Genomic DNA, 23,308 nt, shown 5'->3' with positions numbered 1-23,308 from the left:
AGGTCTGGAAAGCAGAACAGACTACCCTTCTGACATCGATGAAGGGTCACAGACTTCACCTGGCAGGTGATGGTCGTGCTGATTCCCCTGGCCACACTGCTAAGTATGGCACATCTACACTGCTGGATACCAACGTCAACAAGATCCTCCATTTCGAGGTTCTTCAGGTAAAAACTGGCTAAATAGAAAATTTCTTGGTCACTGCTTTGCTTAATTGAGATATGAATTTTGTTATCTTTTTCTTCGACACCAGTCGACAGAGGTCAGGTCCAGCAATCACATGGAGACGGAGGGCCTCAAGCGTTCTTTTGACTACCTCGAAAGCTGTGGGTTCTGCCCACATGTGCTCGTGACAGACCGACACTTCGGAGTCAATGCACTGATGAGGAACGACTACCTAGACACAAAGCACCGATTCGATGCATGGCATATCGCCAAAGGTAACAATTCCCCAGCTAATAATTAATTTATTTATTCAAGAGCCTGCCAACTGCGTATAAAGAGGCCAACGAAACACTGAATCTACCAGAAACAAAACATCATAAATTCAACATCTTGACAAGGATATAAAAGTAAATATAGAAGCAGTGGAATCTGTGAGTGCTTCTTCACAGGCCACCAACCTCTCTCAATGAGGTTGGTGGCTTGTGAAGTTAAGACCCTCCCCTGTGGGTATGTCACGGTGAAGTTTGTTTATAGGTATGACCAGCATAGGCAGACTGAGCAGATTTTGGAGATGTTTTAGGGTAGGTTTACAAAAGGTTTCAGATGTTTACCATATTAAGAGGCGGTGCTAAACAAATGCCACCACATTTTGCTACAGGGAGTATGCAGCACCTAAAGGGGTTGCGACGCTCCGCTGTGTTATCCACGAAATTACCACCAAGAATAATTGAGCAATACTCTCATTGCTGACATCAGAGCTATCGCTGGTGTTGCCTCCGTGTCGTCGAGGCAAAGTGCTGCTCTATGGATCCGCAGTTAGTGGGTTCAAATCCCAACCAAGGTGCTCGCAATATGAGAGGCGTATTGCAAAGAAGGAACCTTGTAACTTAGATTTAACTTGGGGTTCCATCATAAGTTGCACAGGTGTTTGAAATTAATCCTCAGACCTGCATCGGGACATGCCGGAGGCACTTCGTTGCTTACGCATATAACCCCCCTATCGTCATTTTCGATCGGTGGTCCTGTAGGCAGGCCCATAGCCAGGATATTGTTTCGGGGAGGGGCCCGCCTATGACAGCACACCTTGAATGGAGGAGGGAAGTTCCTAGCAAAACTGAGGATTTTGGGGGGTCACAGGCCTCCCCCCTGGCTACAGGTCTGCTTGAAGGATTGGGCATCATGAAAAACAGAAGCTTATATCACTGGACAATCTTCATAATTATTCGCACAGTTTACAATGCAGCAGTTCATTTTTGTCATCTATGTGTTCCGCGTGAAGCCTACACAATAGTCTCGTCTTCCCATCAAAGAGATTCCCTACGAGTTGTCCGTAGTGCAACCATCGTGTTGCGCACTTCTTATTCTGAACATAATTTCTAAATCGTCATGTCAAATTTGTGGTTAGTCAGCTTGCCATGCATGTATGTTTTCGAATTTCTAGGCATTGGGAGCAAGATGGCCGTAGCAGGGAAAACAAAACGGAACGACATTCTCAACAAATGGGTGAAGACTGTTCGGGCACACGTGTATTGGTGTGCCCAAACCAGTGGCGACGACGGCGGACTGGTACTTGCCAAGCGGACGTCAATAATGAGACATGTCATCGACGTACACCAGCACCCGGACCCTCTGTATCCTGAATGTACGCACGCCCCACTCGCAGACCGATGGTGGCTTCATGAAGGTAAGAGTGAATGCTGTCGGAAATATTTGTAATTCTTTAAAAAATAATAGCGAGCTAGGCATCATTAATAAAAATTTGCACTTACCTTGTCTCATGCCGCACTGTAAAAACATATAGAAGAGTCAACTGTGGAGGTGCTAGGCAACATATAGCTTCAGGAACTGGTTCAGTTGGCTGTAGCTTGCTTTGTATGCTAGGACAAATTTAAAAGAAATTATTCAGTCAGAGCGCAATCAAAAGGTGCCGGTTAAAGAAGCACATACAGATAGACAAAGCTGAAGAACGGTCATGAAACCCTTTCTGCGCTTGATTGGATTAGCTAATGACATCCGAGGGACGACCAACACGATGATGTTTTGCTGCCAGCACATTGGCTTTCATTCAGCATATTGGCTGGCAATGCCGGCTGCGCTTTCACTTATTCTTGGCGTGCATGTCAACCTAGAAAACTTGTGATTGCAAGGAAATTTTGAATCACCTGGTCAAGTCTGAAAATTATCAGGGGAAACAGTAAAAAAGTTGGCTACCTTTTAAAAATGAACTGAAAGTGGCACGGCAGTGTATAACGAAGCCCGACGGACGCTGATTGGCACAGCTATGCTGAATAATGTTGCAGGAATGCAGCGCAAGCCACCACCTAATTAAATGGGAAGGGTAGCTGTAACTCCTAGCAAGCAAGGCAAGCACAGTGGCTATTTGTCAGGCAATTGTATCAAAATAGTGAAGAAAGTTCTTTTTTGCTGATGCTGAATACAAATAATAATACTCCTGGCTGTGTTTATATTCCTTGTGCGTTGCATCGTAGCACATATTTGTGCAGAATGGTCGGCTGCCCTGGCCATCCTGCATTTGCATGAGGGGAGACTATTTGAAACTTATAGCCATGGCATGACCGGGTAGTCGAATTGTGGTGTTGCCCGAGTTGTACACATAACAGAAGTTGTACACGTAACAGATATTTGATCGCTTTTCAAACATTATTTTCTTGGGCAGACAGTTAATATATTCTGAAATCACAAAGACACACCGAATAAGAGACCCAAATTCCAAGTCTAGGAAGAGGAGCTGTTGACATGTGCAGTCTTGTTGAAAAGTAATACGAACCGAGGGTCGATAGTTCTGAGCGCACCGCCAGCGCTACGCTGGGGCTTGGAACCCAAGTATAATACATTAAAGTAGGATATGTTAGACCCTCACTTGGCTGGCCCTGAGCCCCAGTGTAGTGTTAGACCCACTGTGCGTATTCCTTTTCAGCAAGACTGTACGAGAGAATCGACAATGTGCACTGTTCTAACTAATTCATCTGATGCTTCGAAATGCAGGAACTGAGCCTTATGTTGCACTTGAGAAGATTGTGATGTCACGTCAGCTCCTGAAAGACATTCTGAGGCTGTCTGGAGAGGGTCAGACATTCCGTCTTGAGTCTTTTCATAGTTTGCTCATTCGGTTCACGCCCAAGTCGACACATTTCAGCTTGGAGGGCATGGTGGCACGGTAGGCTTTAATTGTAAAATTTGGTACAGCGATGTTGTTCTTCTGTATTTGTATATATATGCTTACGAAATATGCTAGGGACAAATGTGTATATTGTCTTCCTTGCTCATTTCATGTGGCCTTCACAGGACTGCCATTGCTGTACTGCACTACAACGAAAATGCTAACCGCAAGCAGGCCAAGACAAAAAAATGATGTGGACCGGTGTGCCCTCAAACTGCCAAAGGCAAGGAAAGGTGAGTGGGTCGTCAGCCGTATCATGGAGCCTGCATCATATGGCAAGCGCAAACATTTATTTACACATTGACTGTAGCTTGATCATCAGCATTTTTTGCCTAGGCTACGTCCACAAGCTGCTCAGCTGCTGCCTGGAAATGACGGAAGCAGTCCGCACATACAAGGAGGCTGCCGCCACCTATGTTCCCCCATCTCGGAGCCGGCCCTTGTGCAGCGTCTCCCAAAGGCCTGACAAGGAGGCTGCAGTACTGGCCCACAGGACCCGGTATCAGAATCGTCAGTAATGAAACCCCGCACCGCTTCTCGGGCTCTACACCTGGCTACGTCTTGATAACACTAAGCTTTGCCGGGTCAGCTTTGATGCCTTGCGACACGGCAATGTGGCCCAGAAACTTCACTTCCTTTTTGGAGAAAGCACATTTGTCTGGATTTAGCGTTATCCCCGCCTTTCGCTGACGATGGAGCACTTGACTTAGGTTGCGGTCATGTTCATCTGCCGTGCTGCCGAACACGATGATGTCGTCCTGCAGACACACGTGCCCTTGAAGTCCTTCGAGCACACGTAACATTTCTCGCTGGAAAAACTCGGGTGCCGTCCATATCCCGAACGGTAGTCGCAAGAATTGAAAACGTTCAAACGGAGTCAAGAATGTTGTGTATTCCTGGGATTCTTTGGACAATGGTGTCTGCCAGTAACCTGCCCTTGCATCAAGCTTGCTGCACACTTGTGCACCAGCCGCTTCGCTAGGCTCTCGTCCACAGTTGGCATGAGCACTCCTTCTCAAACAATCTGCTTGTTCAGTTCGCCATAGTCCACGCAGATGCGCAGTTCGTCGTTCTGCTTCTTTGCGACCACCATTGCGTCTTTGCGACCACCAGACCATTCCGTCATTTTGTTGACTCTGAGTATAACCCTTAGATTTGGCATGCGCTGGAGTTCCCTTACTACGTCGGGTAGAAGTGGGATTGGTACTCTTCTAGGATATGTCACAGCATGGGGTTTAGCTCCTGGAGCAAGCACTACCCTGTATGGAGTTTCCATGAGTCCTAGTCCCAAAAGAAGCTCTGGGTAGCTCTTGAGAATTCTGCGTGCTTCCGCGTCTTCACTCTCGGGTACTGTAGTGACTTCCTGAACATACCTAAGGACCTGCCACGCTTTGATAGCTGGACGTCCCAGGAGGGCCTCGCGGAGGCCACTGACGATGTAAACAACGTCTTGTGCCGAGTTGTCATTCCACTTGATTGTGACGTCAGCTTGTCCCACCGTGTAGATTGGAGACTCACCTGGACCCAAAAGGCACTTGGTTGTTTTCTTTATCTCTCCCATTTTAGCCTGGTCGTAGAGATGCTGTGCGATAGCTGTGACATCTGCACCGGTGTCTATTTTAATTGCACTATTGTTCCGCTGACGTTGGCAGTGATCTTCCATGGTTCTGTGCTTCTCTCTTGTACAATTTCTCCCGCGTAAACTTCTCCTACAGTCGCGCTGTGCTGGCATTGACCTGTGGTCGTCCGGGTCTTGGGGAGTCGAGGCGACCTGCATACGACAGCGAAGTGTCCCTTTTTCCCGCAGTGGTTGCACTGTTTTTCCGCAGCTGGGCACTGCTTCCTAAAGTGCTGCTCTGCACTGCCGCACCACTTGCACCCCCTTTTTTCGTGGTCTCGGGTGTCCTATCTCGTCTAGGGCTGCATTCTGTTCAGTTTTCTTGTGAAGCTCGTTTTGTTGCTTCTTGACGATTTCCGAATTCTGGGATTTTTGTGTAGCCGTCTGCAGCGTCAGCTGGGGGTGCAACTGTAGTTTCTCACCAAGTTCCACGTCCAGCAATCCCACGACCAGCCGGTCGCGTATGAGGTCGTCCTTGAAGGGACTGTACTCGCATGACTTCGCTAGTCTGTGTAGTCCGGTTATGAACTGTCTCGTGAGGTTCCTGGCAGCGTCTATTGAACCTCGCTCGCTCATAAATTACGTTCGCCCGAGGTACGAAGTGCTTCTCGAATGCCGCGGTGACATTTTCGTAGTTCTTGCCTTCGCCCTCAGTCAGCTTCAAAGAACAAGGAACATCCTCCCCTTTGCGGCCCATGGCGTAGAGAAACGTGTTTACTTGCGTTTCTTAAGAGCGGAGATGCAACTCGGTGATTATCCTGTGGCGTTGCCATCTCGTGAACCACATCTTTTACGTGTGCGGCTGGCGAAAGTCTAACTTTTCCGGCAGCTGTGTTGAAATCGGGTTGAAGTAGCTGCTTTCCGCCTGAACCGGTGCTTCTTGGTCCACCATGGTGGACCGGCGTTGTTGCGCAGTTACGCGTGCCCGCTGCTGTCACTGCTGGTTCAGTTGCGCATGCCGTGCCCGCTGCTGTTGCTCTTATCGCTGATTCACTGCTGCCCGCCTAAGGTCATTGTTTCTCTGGATCCCACCGCTGCCACCATGTCGCGGTTGTGCAGTGAACAGACAGAGACCAGCCAGTGAGTGGGTCAGTACCGTCTGGCGAGTCAACGTTTATTGTTTTCCTGGGGCGCCTCCGTCTCCCGTGCGGTGGCGACCTCTCTCGGCTACTCGCCTAACCCTTCGACAGTTTGGTTATGCACGCCTTAGTGAATCGCGTGCTAGCTTTTAGCGGCTTAGTGAAGAAATGCGTTGTTGACAAAACGCCGCAGGGGTATGTGCCCACAAAACGTACAGCATCGACGAACCGTGTGTCCATGGACTATACGTCCATGAAAAGTTGGCCACGAAGCGTATTTCCACAAAACGTGTTTCGAAGAAACGATAAAGATCCTAAGAAAGATCTGATTCTCACTGAAGATTGCTTCAATTAGTGCGTTCCATCTCGTCAAATTCGTTGAAACTGCTCTCTGTAGAAGAAGTAAAGAATGCAGGGCATCCATCGTCCCGAGAAAGCTAGTACATTGGCAGGAAAAGAGCGGAAAACTTTCTCCGGGCAAAGAAAACCTTAAACGTACGAGTCAAAAGAAAATAGAAGAAACCTCTCCCTCTTCTCAAAGAGTGGTGTGGTCATGATTCCAATAGCAGAATGAGTGCCTCGACAGCAAGCGCGACCCTGTGGCACTACGGTTTGTAAAGTTTCGTAATCAACAGCGCACGCACATAGGCAGCCCGCAAACTGTATGCGTGTTTCTTTTTTGTATGCTTAGAGTCCTAGCCAAAAAGCCTGGTAGTTCATTTTCGTCGAACTACGACGCATAGCCGGACGAATATGAATGTCTCTTACTTTTGAATTATTTGACGGAACTAAAATATAACTTATTAAGCATCTGCAAAAAATAAAATTATATATATATATACATACATACATACATACATACAGGGTGTTTCAGAGAACTCAGGCTAAATCCCTCCTGCGAAAACATTACCAGCAGTGAACATAATCTCCTTGACATCCCTCTTGGTTGTGTGGAGGTGGGGGGAAGGAAAAGAAGAAGAGGGAGGGGGTAAGGTCCAGAGTTCGGATGCACTGTGTTTTCGAGCGAAAACTGCACGATTTCGGATTCGAGCTTCCTTTGCATCCGTCAAAAGTTGCGATAAGCACAGTAAGTTTTGAGTATGTGACTTCAGAAATTTAGAAGATTTCTTCTGATTTTTGAAAGACATCTCCAACATTATGAATGTCAATTTGTACAGTCATCAGCAAACTTCTTTGGAACACGCAAACCATGGATTATCTCGTAGGAGCGCTATCCTGGCGGCAGCGGAAAGAAAAACCTCCGTGACATGGCGGGCAACAGAGCAAACCCAAGCAGGGGAAGCCGCTCACTTCAGGTTGAGATCGTCTTCTCTTATTGCGATCCTCTCGATTCTGCCTCATGTTCCATGCTTGCCAATACTACCCCTCTCGGCCTCGAACGGGCGGCCTCCCCCACTTCGGTTGTTGCATTGCCCACAATGCCATGGAGACATTTTTCAGCTGCCACCAGGAGAGCGCCCCCATGAGATAAGCTACGGTTCACGTGTTTCGGATAAGTTTGCTGACGACTGTACCTTGTGTATTGTTCATGCCATTTGTGGAAACATATTTTTGAGATCTCCCAGTCCTGAGAGCCTTGGGGAATAATAATTTAACGAATTATAGGTTTACTACCAGAACCTAATATCTTGTTGCACAAAAATCAAGCATGCAGGAGAGGCTTAGACATGCAGCGCGTCATGCTCATCTAGTATGAACAATCTGGTCTTACTTGTTTTGATCCCTAGCTGCTGGTTCCAAATATGTAGGCTCATAAGATCCGAGCTGTTCATAGGCTGTATTCAGCAGCCTGACGTCCAGACAGGCGAGTGCAAAGAGCTCGTCATCAGTAATGCATCGACCCACGGTTCTTTGTGCAACCTTCTGAACGTCGTGGCAACATTGCCCTCTTCCTGGGGACAATTTTCACACGTGCATCTGGAATAGTGTATAACCACAAAATAATTACCATTTCATCTGCCTAGTTCCATTGTAGGTAGTAGCATTTTTTTGTGTCATTGCTATATTTACTCGAGCTGTTCTGTTTCTTTTGTTACATTTATCGAGCAGAAATAACAGTGTCTGCATGTGAAAATTGTGTACAGATCATTAAAATAAAGTTCTTGCAGTACATCTATCGAACAGAAGTACTAGTGTCTGTGTGTAAAAATTGTGTATAGACAAATAAAATGAAGTTTTTGCAGTAATTGCTTCTCCATGTTTTGTGATTATCAGACAGATTACTTCTAAGTAGATATAGACCTCAGCAAGAATCCGAGAACTAATAAAGTTTACCTGACTTGCGATTCCTGGCTTTGCTGTTCAGGATGTCGTTCCCAAGCTGGTAGGGGCGGGTCATATGCATACGAGTCGGGGACACATATGGCCCCTTGCTGCAAAGCTCCAAAACCTGCTTCATGTGGGAGGCTTTCATCGTCTGACATGGGTGCTGGAAGTAGATCATCTGGGTTAAATCTTAGGCCCTCAAAGACAGACTTGGAGGCCATCAATTGGAGGAGTTGCATATTTAATAGACATGTATGCCTGCCAGTGTATTAGTCAATTTGTCACATGTATGGTGGCACAGATGCAAGGTACGGTTCTTGGTGCTAAAACACCTGAACATTTCTGTACATGTGCCATAGTTTTTTCTCGCTTTTTGGGGTGCCAGCGGTAATACAATTCTTCTCAAATTAAAACCCATCATATAAAAGCTACATAGAAAAAAGAAAAAAATTCCGCGCACCTTTTTGGCAGTTTTGATAGTGCCCATTGCATACGTGGCTACAGTTAATTGGTTTTTCCTAACGAATTTCTGTTCATACCGTTTTTCAAACGGAGGTGGTCGGGTATTACCAAGTCGTCCAGATGTCAGGTCGAAACTTCAAAACATCGCAAAATTCGGATTTGTAAGCTACTACACTGCAATTTACTACACAAGTTCGGCTAGGTTGTGGATTTGGTGAAACCAAGAAAAAACTTGTCCCAGTCAAAAGTTACAAATAAAAACTAGAAAAGTCCTATGGGGTCACATGAGGCCTTTTCCTCTCAAAGCTAGAAAACGTTCTTGTGGGTCACTGGAACGTTTGGTAGACAAAAACGGGAAACGATAGTAAGGTGAGAGCTTCATCTCTCCCTTGCGCTTTTTTGTTAAATCAGACGTCCGAGTGGCCCGCGACGACGCTTTTTAGGAATTTTTGTATTGCCCTTTGTTACTTTTGACTCAGGAATTACATCCGCCACTTAGATGAATCTGCGTGATAAATTGCAGTGTCGTACCGTGCGAATCCGAATTTTGGCAATTCATTTACGTCTCGCCCGACATCTGGACCACCCCGTAGGCAAGCACAGCGATGGCTCTATCAAGCGCGATTTTACGTCGGCAACATATATGCAATCAAATATTACTCCAGCACATCGCTTTTGCATAGGTACGTGTGGAGCGATTCCTCATGCAACCAGAACACGTTTTCACTTCGCGATCGCGAGCTTTCGAGAGGTATCTCTCTCGTGGCGCAACGTCCACACAATGCACGATGCGTACGTTCGATGTATCCTGACAGAGTGGCTGTCGCTGTCATACGCAACAACGCAGTCGTTTCTATCAGAGTTGCATGGGTTCATTTACACGGGGGCTATTAGAACTACGTAATCGAGATTCAGAACAACGAACGGTCGCACCACACAAGTTATTAGAACAACGAACAGAAGAACCACACAGGCTGACTACGTTGCAACAGTCCTTCCTCAGGCCCGTTCAGGTTAGAAATACAGCTCTCCCAGCGTGCAAGCGCGTGCAGCGTGCACGAGAACGTAGCGTTGAGAAGCTTGTGATTGGACTGGCTTCCCCGCATAAGACATGACGGCGGCTACAGGCCCCAGCTTGCATTTACTACAGTTGCGTACAAAATATACTTTGGCGAAAACTTACCTCTTTGTGTGTTTCGGTTTTAACGGAAATGAAGCGGAAGCCATCCTGCGCAGCCGATATGCGATGCAGACGACGCGTGTGCAGCGCGGTCGCGCGGTCCGTGCGGAAGGCCACGTGACCCTTTGTATCCCACGTGGTGTGTGCATGCTCTCGACGTCGACAACGCCGACCGTAGACGCCGACGATACAATGTTGCCCATCCTTCACGAGGTTTCGGTTTCGTTTTTCGATTTTGGTTATTTTAAGATTACACGAAAATTAAATTACTTTTCGGGGAAAACAGTATACAGGGTCGTTCATGAGTGCTTTGCAAGGTAATATCATCCACTAACTCCACATTTTTAAAATTGAGCGGAGTTGCCCTTTAAAAACCGGTTTTGTCTCTCTCAGTCGCACTCGGTTTCAAGTGTGTGAACGACGCCTTTTACACACTTGTGACAGCACGCGTCCGGAGAGGGTAAAAACCGGTTCTAAGCCCCTCTGACAAGCGGCTTAGAACTGGCGTTTAGTTTCTTCGGTCGTAAGCGGTCAGAATTGCTTGAACCAACTTTTAGGGATCTACGTTTACTCCTCTTCGCTTATCTTTTTAAATTTTTATTTCAAAATACTGCCAATCCGATCGAGATATTTCCAGATATTGGGACAAAAGAAATATACATCAAGAGGCAAATATTAGTAAAAACGGAAAAGCAGACCATATCGCGTCATTCCTGGAACATAAGAAAACAACAACAAACATATTCATAAATTCACAAAGTAGATACTTTTCAACTGCATCACTATACAATTCAACACTTGTACAACTAAAAAAGTGCTCATCTAAATTGTTCCAGTCTCTTATGGCTGTAGAAAAAAATGAGTATTTAAAGCTGTTGTTATTGAAGGCTCAGCGAGTGTGTCGCTATGATTACGTCTGGTGGTTCTCGCTTCAATCGCTTAACGTACTTTTTCTTCTCTCTTAGATGCATCGTTTCAAAGGAGGAATATAAATTTCAGTCGACTGAGTCTGACACGATCAACGATAGTCAAGAAACCAGCTTTCTTTAGTAGTTCTCTTGGCGAATCGAAACGACTGTATTTCTGGTAAACAAATTTGACTGCCCTTCTCTGGTCACTTTCTATAATACTCATATTCTCCTGCGTATGTGGGAACCAGGATATAATTGCGTATTCTGGTACTGGACGCACAAGAGGTGTGTATATGCTAAAAGTTCTATTTGAGGAGTTGAATATTTTAACATTCTCTTCGGAAAGAATAATTTTGCCAGGGCTTTGTTTGTTGTATATATAACTTGTGCGTTCCAGTTTAGGTGGGATGCTAATATGATAAGAGATACTTATATTGAATGACGCTGCGAAAGTCTACACCGTTCACACTGTATGGAAACTCGAGAATATTTTTCTTTTCCTCGTTCGGCACATAATAACAACGGTTTTGTCAGAATTTAGAGCCATTCGCCAGTTATGAGAGCAATCGGTTATCTTTTTTAGAGATTCGCTTAGCAGAATTGGGTCAGCTTGGCTTGTTATTTCACGATAGATAATACAGTCGTCGGCAAAAAGTTTTATATTTGCACCGATACCATTAACAATGTAATTTATCTAGAGAAGAAACAGGAGTGGTGCCAAAACCGTGCCTTGAGGGACACCAGGCAGTACCTTAACTGGTCGAGAGGCGTGTCATTCATATCATACAAACTGAAACCGATTGTTTAGGTAATCGTCTATTCACGAAACTATAGAACCCTCACCCATGACCCGTGTAAGTTTTTTTAAAGAGCTTTTATGTGCGAAACACGGTCAAACGCTTTTGATAGGTCTATAAATATTACATATATCTGGCTTCTATTCCTTGTACTGGTCGCGAAGTCGTGGATACTCTCGACCAGTTGCGTAACAGTTGATAGTCCACTCCTAAAGCCGTGCTACTACGCGTATAAAATGATGTGTTTATCAATAAATGACATCATGAATTTAAGGATGACGGTCTCGAGAAGTTTACAGCACGTGCATGTAAGAGATATAGGTTTATAGTCGCAGGCCAATGAGTATATTTGCGGATTTTTGAATAGGTACAGCTTTAGCCATTTTCCACTCGGTCGGCACATAAGAACAGCCGAGACCTATTAAAAACTAGCACTAAATATTTACTAATCCATTGGGCGTAGCGTTTTAGGAACATATTAGGAGTTTCGTCGGGACCGTACACTTTTTTATGTCCAGTTCAAGCAGTAAATCGAGAACACCGGGCTCAGTGACCATTAGGCTTCCTAGCCCTTCATAGTCATTATTATCAGTTAAAAAGGAAACTGTGTTGCCGTTTTGAGCCGTATAAACGGACTCAAAGTAGCCGTTGAATTAATCTGCCATTCTCTGTTTTTCCGAGGCTCTCACTAGAGGTTTTTGACTTTCTTGGTTTAATGTGGTTTCAGAATTTTTGAGGGGATGCTTGCAAACACTCGTGAAGGATCACGTTGTTGTACTTTTGTTTGTCACCTGTTGTACCACCGCTTGCGCAGGCCTCACGGTCACCGGCACACTCCCCCTCTTATTTATTTCTGCGGATCGGAATGAACGTTTATAACTAAATGACTTTGTCTATTCCGCACACGTATCTAAGATTTATAGAGCGTAGATGTGTCCCTCTTACATTTCACCAAGCTTCAAACAACAACTCGCTATGAGGGAAAGGCACGTGAAAGTGGCGAAGCGGAAAAATTTTGTCCCGTGAGCTTGGTCTCGCCAAGGCGTCCCATGCAGAAAATGAATGAAAAAATAATAACTTGACCGTCTAAGTTCAAGGTTCACTCATTAACTAAAAAGAAAAAAAGAAGAAAAAAAAAGAAAGAAAGAAAAAGAAGGCACACAAGATGATGATTTTGAAGAGAAATACTTACCAAGTAGAAGAACGGTGAGCAAGAAGTGGCTCAGGTAGTTGGATTGAAAGCAAACTTCGTAACCGTCTTCTGTTAACTTCACGGTGTTCGAATCTGTCAAATACACAACAAAACACGAGTTTCCGTTCATTGTTATGAGCACTCTCTCTCTTTTTTTTTCTGTCTTACAACGCTTGATTCACGGAGCAAGTCAAAGCACGCATCACGGGAGCCCCGGTGTTGAGACCAGGGTGTAAGATAGACAGGTGGGGAAACGGCCCATAGAAGCGTACCGCAGTGCCGTGACAGGATTGTGTACTCGTCTGCTTGCGGGTACCCACGATTAGCGACAGATGGTGCTGCGGCGAGAAGAAAAAAATCGGAATCAGATTGCATGGAACTCTATGGCAGAGTCCGCAAAATAAACCGAGAGCACGACAGTCCTCTGTTGAAAATCCACGAGAAACCATCTCCGTCAGTTTAGCCGGTCGCCACCGGTCGCCCAATCGGAGTGAGAGTTCGCGGTGCTCCACATAGATAGCGCCACAGAAAAAGAAAACCGAGGGGGACACAATCCGGTCGCTCATTTGGCTCTCCTTTCCCCACCTGTCTATCTTACATCCTGGTTGAGACGCCGCTGGAAGCCCCTGCGAGTTAATGCGCCGAGAAAGGGGAGGGAGAGAACGAGACGACAGCGGTTAGGGGACGTCGGAATGCAGAGTTCTGATTGGAAGGATTAGTGGGTAGACATAAAGCTGGCTGCCTTTGTCTCCACTGCCTTCGCCGAACGCGTTAGTACGCTGAACTCCGGCGTCCGGCGTTTGGCTCTCGCATTCGAACGCTTACGACGTGTGCAGCGGAGACGAAGGCAGGTAGCTCGAGCTCTACCCACTAATCCTTCCAATCAGAGCTCTGCATCCTGACGAGCCCGCCCGTTCTCGGTTTCTCCTCTCCCTCCACTTTCTCGGCGGATAGGTCTGTTTGTCTCGGCCAGGTGGCGAGAGGGCGTCCTAGGGGTGCGAACATGTAATGATTCAATCGAACATAAGGCGGTACTACAGCGCTCGATCCTACACGAGCCATTGTCATGTACAATCGTGTGTCAGCTTTCGCCTACTAACAACGTGTATGAAACAGCTAAACAATCTAAATTAAAAAAAACACAGACAAAAACACAGCTTTATTGAAATTATAAGAACGTTTTTCTTATGACTTCTTTTTTCTTGCTAATTTCTTTTACACATTCACACCCACCGATGAAATTCTGCCAGCTAGCGTCCGCGAGTAACGCGAAAAAGTGGAATAATTAGGACTGGGTGTCGATTAAAAGTTTTAACCCGATAAATCGACACCCTTTAATTGATTAATTAATCGAATAATCGGTCTCGTTCATTTCTGTTGTATTCGAGTAGGCAGAAAGACTACCGCCGAATACTTCGTATTTATTCTGGTCCGGCCGTTGCGACCGGTCGGCAGATCGAGAGCTTGCGAGTGCCCGCGTTCTGCGTGTGCGCGCGTTCTGTGGCTGCTGTGCCAGCATCGTCGTCCTCCAGCACAGTGTTCCGACACCGGGTATAACACTTCTCCCCCCTAGAGAGAATCACCATGTTGCTGAGGCAACCGTCTTGGGCGTAGAGATCTTGATGATGCAGGCACAATGCTTGAGTCGGGATGTGCAAGAGTCTCTGGGCCTGGAGCATTTCGTTCGAAGTTTGTGGGCTCACTATTTATCGCAATAGTCCACTGCGGTAGAATACCTGGAGCCGGCTTCCCACTAATGTCCCTCGAAGAGGTCTCGGCCACCGGATATTCTGCGTGTTTCTCAATTCGGTTGCTGATGTGGTCCTAGTGCCGTCGAACTGTACCTCGCTCGGTAGCGACCAGCCAAGAACGCGATCCAATTCTCTTTGTGACGGTTCCTGGCATCCACTGTGGTGTTCCTGTAAATATTTTTACAAAGACGTCTTGGCCAACCGCGAGGCCCCTCGGCGACAAAGACTGTTGCTCCTTCCTTTCTTCCGTGTTCCCCTTTTGCTCGCTTGCGAGGCGACCCAGGCAAGTGATCTGAGTTGTTAACTCTCGACCGAACATCATCATCGCTGGTGTCTTGCCTGTAGTTACACTTGTGGTGGTGTGCTGCTTGAAAAGAAACCGGGCGATCCTGCATGCCAGAGTTCCTGTTTTGTCTTTGGCCAGTGCACGCTTCGTTTCTTGCACCCTTCTTTCGGCCTGACCGTTGCTGACAGGATCGTATGGCGCACTTGTTCTGTGCTTAACTCCGTTTTCCTTGCACGGCGTAGAATCGGTCGGGACACGTGTAACCTTCTGAACTTTTCTACATTTACAAATATCGCCGTAACAGTACTTTAGGTTAAAATTTCACAAAAGAAAAAAAAAACGAAAACAAAAAACAACAACGTGCCCTTTATATAGGAGTAGTTGTCCATGTCAGTGTTGTGGAAGCATTTATGTTTTACTTTTTTTGGGAGGTTTGCTCAAAGTTGACCGCTTAACCGTTTAAAAAGTTAATCGTGTTAATCGTGATTAAAGCATTAATCGATAAATACGTAGGTTAATCGGCTAATTGCACAGCCCTAGCTTTACTTCCTTTCAAAGCCAGCGAAATTAAGTTCCACGTTCTAGCTCGCAAAAAAAAAAAAAATACCGAACACGTTTTTATGCTTACCGATGACAAAACAAGATATGTGCAATGACGCCACTAGTGACACGCGTTATATGCATGATATAGTGGCCATGCGCAGACTCACTTTCTGCCATTGTCAGTATTTGCGAATCTTAGTCTAATCGTCACCAATCACAACGTTTCTAGACGCGGTAAAAGAGACTCTACGGTTTGAACCCCTCACATTCTGAGGGGCTATGGCGTTGCTCACGACGGTGCATACGTGGGAAACCGCCGCCTCATGTCGCGCCCGTCGGGTCTGCTGCAAAAGCGACGGTCGTTTTTCGCGTAATACTTACATAGAAAAAAATACTGTTGCAGTACTCTGCTTTGCAAGCGAAGCATATTCAGTTACTCTAGGGTACCTTACAGTGCAGCGCCATCTGGGTGTGTGCTTTAATGCTTGTGTAATTCACAAAGCATACAGTAGTTACCATGTCAGCCGTCCCTAAGACGATGGAACGTCGAACGACTGAACGTGGCCCTTCGGGGTAAAGGGGTGCTCTGTTCGAAGAAGAAACGTCTATGGGCAGCTTTTTGGCTAAGTTGATCTAGTAACGTCCAGAGCAACCAACAGAGTCGAGCACTGCCGACAGTTGCCGAAGTCGTGTTCGGATATTTCTGAGCCCCGCCGGCGCACCGGTGCTGTACGCTACTTTTGGTTCTCGAGTAGCGCGAAGTTGAAAAATTTTGGTGGACGTTCCCAACGTGCACAGAGCATAGCACAAGTGAGGCGCCCGTAACTTCAGATTCGGACGTCCGTGCCGCTATGCTAACCACGCTTTTGATGTTTCTTCACTCGGTGTTGCCCACTGTGTTCATTTTTCAGTGAAAGGTCGGAGATATCGAGTAAGTCGTACTAGTAAAGCGACTGCCAATCACCTCTAACAGTACATATACTATAGTATGGCAACTTCTCGGGTTAAAAATGGGGATCACTATTGGCGTTTCCATAGTCTCCGCTCTGGCAGTTCGACGACGGAGCCATAGTGTGCAAGGTCGCAGATTTGAAGCGCGAGAATCTGGTAGCTCCGAGCATCGAAGAGCCATTTCTCGAGGAACCTGAGCGTTAGCGCAGAGTTTTTGCAGCGGCGAGGACCTGAAACACACTTTTGGATCCTCGCGTCTCGCCGCAGCGTCTCGCGGCAGCGGCGACACGCGCCGTTTTGGCGTTTCGCCGCAACGGGGCGCCCATCACGTGGCTCTATACTCTCATCCGTTGTCTGCCACACCACCTTTTCACTTTCGGGGCCCGCATCTCGTGGCGACCTGCCAGGCTTTGTCAGTATAGAGGAGGCTATGGTGCTTCTAATGTCCCACATATAGGTGGTTTCGGGTGGCGTCGGATCTCTGGTACGTAAGTCATATATATACTTTGGCTTTTGTCTTACCCACCATGGATCATGCCGGCGTTGTTGATGAGCACGTCCAGTCTCGCCTCGGTGTCTAGAATGTCCCGGGCAAACTTGCGAACGGATTTGAAGGACGCCAAGTCCAGGTGTTTGACGACGACGCTCTGGCCGGTCTCCTCCAGAATTTCCCGGGCCGCCTCGTTGGCCTTTTCCAGATTTCGACATGCGAGGATGACGCGGGCTTTGCGGCGAGCGAGCTCCATGGCGGTCTCCTTCCCGATGCCTGAAACAACAAGCCCTTAGTTCACCCAGCCTGCGCGGGAAATTAAGAAATTGCTTCACCGGCAACAGTCGTCCTAGCCACGCAGCTCGTGCGTCATCCCAAGAAACGCCGCGTTCGCTGCAGACATGATAACAAAATCACCTGCGCATACGCCTCAGGCATGTTGGGAGCATGTTGGCTTCAGGCATGTATAGAGCATGTCTGCGGACTTTCTTTTGTATCATGTACTAGCAGTGTGACCGCAGCTTTACAGTTACTAGTAATTATTTGTATCATCAAAACAAACCATGAAACTCTACATGTTGTTTGTCTCAATAATTTCTAGAACAAGCGCTTCGCGTTCACAAAGTGTGCAGCCAAAATAAGTTTCTTGTTTTGCACTATTTTTTTTTTCATGTGAATTTATGAGATTTGATCCCAGCCTTATTTTTTTCCGAATGTTCATTTTTTTTTATTAGAACGACTCCAATCCTCGATTGAAACAAACGATAATTGTAGCATTTCATGATAAAGAGTTCCCCACCTAAAAGGGACAACAGAAACAGAGAGACCTCACAAACACTACGTCTGGAGGTGTTATTTTGTGCTCCCAAAACTAAAGATATGTTCGGAATAGTCGGGCTTCACTCTTCACAGCAAGTTATTTATTATCTCTATATTCAATATTGTTATTGAAGAACCGACAAATAGAGGTGATGCCAAAATTAACACTCAAATCTTTTCGCACCCTTCAGTGGGATGACGCCAAATGTTGTGTAACTTACAACTTTGAGCAGGCGTTTCAAAGCACCGTCTGAAGCATCTGTTCGCTCTGATGGCGTGAACTTCCCAAAACTTTATTCCACAGTATCAAACTTCTTGTAAGCTGGCTGGAACAAGCTTTATTTTCCAAATGTGACCAATTGCAACGATTGACGTTAGGTTTTCAGTGTTTCAAGTACAGTCTCCAAGCCTCCGAGAACAAATTTGCAACTTTAAGAACTATACGGAAAAAAAGTATTTTGACTTCTAGTTTGGGTTATTGGTTCAAATTGGTCTATATATTTGTTGAACAGAATCTGAAGCGATTTCCTGAGCATCAAAATTTCACCGAAGGTGGGCATTGCATATGAGCAAGGGAGGAAGAACTCTTGTTTTCGCATATACTGCTCTGTTCTCAGGAGCGGTTGGAAGGGGAGATGCAAAGTCGGAGCTTACAATTAACATGGTATTAATAACAGAAATTTAAAACTTGGGGGACACTTAAGCTTCGCCTTTAAGAGTGGAACGCGATAGCGTTATCGGGCCCCGTTCGCAAAGCCTTCTCATTAAACCCGCGCTCGTTCTCAAACCGTGCAAGCGTGTGTGCATGATCTAGTCAGCAGCGCCACCTCTCACGTGACGTCACATGACGTCACGTGTTTTCATTTGAATATTCCTTTCAAATTTTGCATGAAACTTTTCTGCTAAATGTTGCGGGAAAATATTTTCGCTGATTATGTCGGGAACATTTTCCTTTAAAGTTGGCGGGAAAATGTTCCGCTAAATTTAAGGGGAACTTTTCCGCTAAACGCACCGAAAACTTTTCCCACTAAATTGGGGGGTCGATAGGGTAATGACGCTAAGGCCACGTGTGACGTCACACGTCGCTGCGCGCGTTGCATTATGAAATTTTTCGGTCCCCCCGACGCGACGCCGACGCCGACGCCGACGCTGGAATTTTCGCGACACATACTCCTATACGTTATAGCGACAAAAAAACAAAAACAAAAAAACAACCAACTATTCGATTCAGTTCATCTTTTACGGAACTTAAGAAAGACCGAGAGATAATTCCGCAAAAGAACGCAAAAGAATCGTCATTAGGAAAACAGAAGCGCAACGAAGATCGAAAAAAAAAAATTTTTTTTGAAGAGGCAACACGAACTGCACATTACATTTTTGTAGAGAAACTGAAAAGTAAATTTCACTCTCACAAAAAAGAAAGTTTCCTGTCAAAGTATAAATTTTCCTAATTTTCATCTGTCATTATTCTAACTCTTTTAGTAGCCGGCCGTAAAAACAATTTTGAGCACAACTAATAAAGCTGTGCCCTTTATATTCCAAGAAGAATTTATATTCCAAGAACCCATAAAGCCGCGGTAACGCCGTAAACGCATTATACAAAAGACGCGGTTTGCAGACCTGACGAGAGAATTATCACCACCTGAAGCATGGTGGAAGCATGCTGCCTTCAAACATGCGGAAAGTGTTCCCAATCATGCGAGCAAGAAATCAGGCAGTGCCTGAAGGCTGTCCTTCAACCGAGGCACTTACAGTGGTACCAGGAAATACAGGAGCGCTTGCATGTAATAAAAGACAAATTGAAGGCCCGTTAAATCCAGAGAGCCAATTGAGTACAAACGTAAGAGAGCGTGCCAAGTGTGAGCAAGTTTGCCTGGGACGTCTTGCTCAGGTTTCTACAGTAGAGCCACCTGAGAGATAAGGCCTGCCCATTACGCCATCGATGGTGGATCCCCTATATCCGCCCAGAGCGGCAGGTACGCCGAAGCTCGGCGACAGCGCGCGTCTTCAAAAATGGTCCCTCGATTTCCGCCTGATGATGTCCTACAAGTGTCAAGCTGTCGCCTCCAGCCATAGCCTCCTCTATACTCACAAAGCCTGGCAGTTGGACGGCGGAGCTATAGAGTGCCCGGTCGAAGATTTGGAGCGCGAGGATCTGGTAGTACAGAGCATCGAAGAGCCATTTCTCGGGGAACCCGGACGTCAGCGCACAGCTTTTCCAGCGGCGAGGACCCGAAACACACTTGTTCGCTCGGGAGAAGTGTGTTTCGGCGTCTGGCCGCAGCGGGGCGGCAGTCACGTGGCTCGTCGCTCAACCGTCGTCTGCCGCTCCACCTTCTCCATTTCGGCGGCCGCTTCTCGTGGCGACCTGCCAGGCTTTGTCGTATATAAGAGGCTTTGCTTCACTTTGACAGTCCAAGTAAGCTTGGGTGGCCAGAATTAAGAACGCGGAGACAAGAGCGACACTCACGATCGCTCGCACGCTTTGCCGGGATTTCTGCGTTCAACCATCGGGCTAGATTACGGGTCCTGGCGTGACACGCAGGCTCCTGTGACGTCGTTTGTTGCCCCTTTGGAACCTCTTTCGATTCGTGGGCATAATAATAATGCATAATAAATTTCACTTTTTTTTTAAAGCTCACCAGCGAACTTTTAATTTGGAACAAAGTAATTTCGAAAGTAATGAGTAATTTTTCGAATTACTGCCTCAAAGTAAGTCATTAAATTACTAAATCACCGGCCCATATATGCGAATTATTACAGTACTCATTACCACAAAGAGTTATTTATTTACTGTAATTTAATTACATTGATCTCATTACTGCCATCTCTGATAGAGTTGCTAGTGTCAGGGGCGGTCGTGGAGTGATACGCGTTAGGCACATTCGAACACCCCGGACCAGACTATGACGAGCCGCTACGGTTGCGAAGGGACGAGGTTTCCGCCGGCTACTACGTTCTACCAGGGGCATGAAGAGATACACGGAGACAAATGATGAACGGCGGTGCACGCGCGGCATGTCGCCGCTCAATATTTGCTCCGCTCCGCTCGCCGCGGCAAAGTCACGCCGTCGGCATATCCGGGCTTCCTGTAGAAGCGACGGTCGCTTCCCCGCACTGAAACTTAGGTCCAACATGACCTCCCTAAGAACAGCATTTCGATACTCTGCTTCGCTGACGGAGCATATACAGTTACTCCGGGTGCAGTAAGCCCATCTATATGAAAAAAAAAAAAAAGAAGAACGCCATACTTGGAAGCACGCCGCTTGCTATCCGTAAACAATTAAAAGAAGACCCCCCCCCCCCCCCCCCCCCCCCGAGCCCCATTCCCGATCAAGAAAAGCCAGGAATATAACATTAGGGCTCTGAGAATTTTTGGGGGGAATGCGCTATTCGCCGCTCATCTGCATTGGATTGTGGACCCTTTCGCGGTTCGTAACATTCATTATTGGCGAATAGCTGCGTCTCTAATCTACGCTGCTAAAAAAAAAACTAGTTTGCCGAATTTAAAAACTGGTAACTTCATCGCAATCATACGGTCTACCTAGCTGTTCAATAAAGACATTTCTACCCCCTGTCGCGTGAGGGCTACCATCTTGAAATCACGTGACACGGCCGCCGCACAGTGGCTTTAACCCGTCGCTCCGCTCTCTCCTCCGCGCCTTGGCGAAGGAGTTGTATTCATATTTTTCGCCGCATTCGACAGCGTTTCTCGACATATTTTGTGAAGTGTGAACCGATGCTAGACCTTCTCCGCTCACTCCGGTCCCCAGCCACCTGGCAAACATATCCGGTATAAGCAACAAAAAGAAGTTGTCTTGAAAATAGTAAGGAATTAGTGGGGAAGCGAAACGAGAATGGGCGACAGTTACGGTTATATCATAAATACAGACATGTACGTAACACATTATAAGTAACGAGTTCCTTCTACGTAGTTACTTTTTACGGTAACGAGCGGCGTGTTTAGTTACTTTTTCTAGAAAAGGGGAAGGACCCCGTTTAAATAGTCTTGTTTTAATTCTAACCTGAGGATGCGCCTATTGTTAGAAAGGCAGATCGGCAACCTGAAAAAGACAATTACTGTATAGTATGACAGTACAGCTACATTTAACCCTGAACACATCAGTCGAACTCCGCGGCTCGAAACGTCCTTGACCTCGCAAACAGTATAAAGTTCGTTGGTTGAACCTTCTAGAATCGCGGGCAGGCCGAATGTTAACCCGGGCATTGCCAGCACGGGAAGACACTCAACCCATTGTCAATTTGGAACTTCACAAGCAGAGAGAACCAAAGAGAGATGGGAATCCCAGATTCACCAGCTCTTCTTGAGCACAGCGCTGCCGCTTCTACGAGAGCGTCAGTAGAACGACCATTCAGCGTCGCCGGAGATGTGTTCTCAAGGAAGCGGGGAAACATAACTGATGAAAACTTCGAGAGGTATACTGGCTATGTGCCGCGACTACTGAAAAGAAAGCAATTATCCATGAAACTAAAGTAGTTGCGTATTTGGTCGTCAAAGCAACGAGAACAGTAACTCGTTGCTTTGGAGGTAAAGTAACGCGTGCCTTGTAAAAATCAATAAAAAGTAACGTATTTAATTACTTTTTGAGCGAGTAAAGAGTAACTGTATATTTAGTTACTTTTTCGGGGTATTGTGCCCATCTGTTGCGCCAAGGCCATTGGACTTCCACGGAATAGGAAGTTTTTCCTCGTAAACCACTTTGTTTTCGAGTGGAGCACAAACCTGCGTTGCCGCCCGTGATGATGACCGTCTTGCCGTCCATTTGCTGCGTTGATCGACAAACTCCTTTGGTGTACATGGTAACAGCTTTGTAAAGAAGGCCCAGGCAGACAACGAACAACACGGTTTTGACGAAGACTGCCCAGACGACCCAAGGCACGCTTGGCTCTTGCTCCACTTGCAACAGCTCCATGACTTGGTAATTCCTGCGGTTAGAAAACAATTTCAACGTTCTTGCGTCGTCGGCGACTGTGACATACAGCAAATAACGAACGAGTTGAGTCGGACGAGGCCAAAACGGTCAAGTGCAACTGTGCTCTCACGCGACTTTCTGCAACCTAGAACATCGAACATTTTCTCAAGAACTCATTTTGTAGCTTATGATTTGCCTGTTTAAATTGCATCTATTGGAACAACTATAATAGAAATTTAGTCCTAAAGCCCACCTACAGATAAATTGCATAGGAGCATTTGGCCAAAGTTTGATAATATTTTAAATGAGCACGTAGAGACGCCCGAAAGTCATAGGGCTCCTCCGGAGTATATCAAAATGCTCGATGTTTAAATAAAAGAACAAATATGGTTCCAATGCACTGTTTTACCTGATGTCCGAGCGCTTCTAACGTTACGTCCTAATGAAACCATTTAAGTTGAGCCAAAAGCGCCTCATCATGGCGTGTTTCGTGCGGCGTGGCTTGTGTCACCGCCAACTGATAAGTGCAAACAATGTGTCTTGATGCCGCGTTTTTGCTTAGTATGTTTCTGTTTCTTTTGCCACTAGCTTCAGTTCATACTCAGACCTGGTGTAACTGCCGTCCTGAAAAATGACAAGAATAACGAGAAGGCTCGTGCCACC

General features: G+C 46.3%; 1 protein-coding gene across 1 annotated transcript in view; it reads right to left on the bottom strand.

Moving 5' to 3' along the window:
- Positions 1-22,645, bottom strand: part of LOC115312861 (retinol dehydrogenase 11-like) — a 54,184-nt gene extending 31,539 nt beyond the window's left edge. Inside the window, exons 1-3 of the mRNA XM_040214043.3 lie at positions 22,456-22,645; positions 16,929-17,168; positions 12,872-12,964 (exon numbers count right to left, since the gene is read on the bottom strand). Of these exons, the coding sequence (XP_040069977.2) occupies positions 12,872-12,964; positions 16,929-17,168; positions 22,456-22,645 (523 nt within the window). The remainder of the gene's footprint in view (positions 1-12,871; positions 12,965-16,928; positions 17,169-22,455) is intronic.
- Positions 22,646-23,308: the final 663 nt, after the last annotated feature.

The sequence above is a fragment of the Ixodes scapularis genome, unplaced genomic scaffold (assembly GCF_016920785.2).
Source record: "Ixodes scapularis isolate PalLabHiFi unplaced genomic scaffold, ASM1692078v2 PGA_scaffold5__190_contigs__length_132052651, whole genome shotgun sequence".
Lineage (NCBI taxonomy): Eukaryota > Metazoa > Arthropoda > Arachnida > Ixodida > Ixodidae > Ixodes > Ixodes scapularis.
The sequence above is the reverse complement of the archived record's forward strand: the minus strand, read 5'-3'. Positions and strand labels throughout refer to the sequence as shown.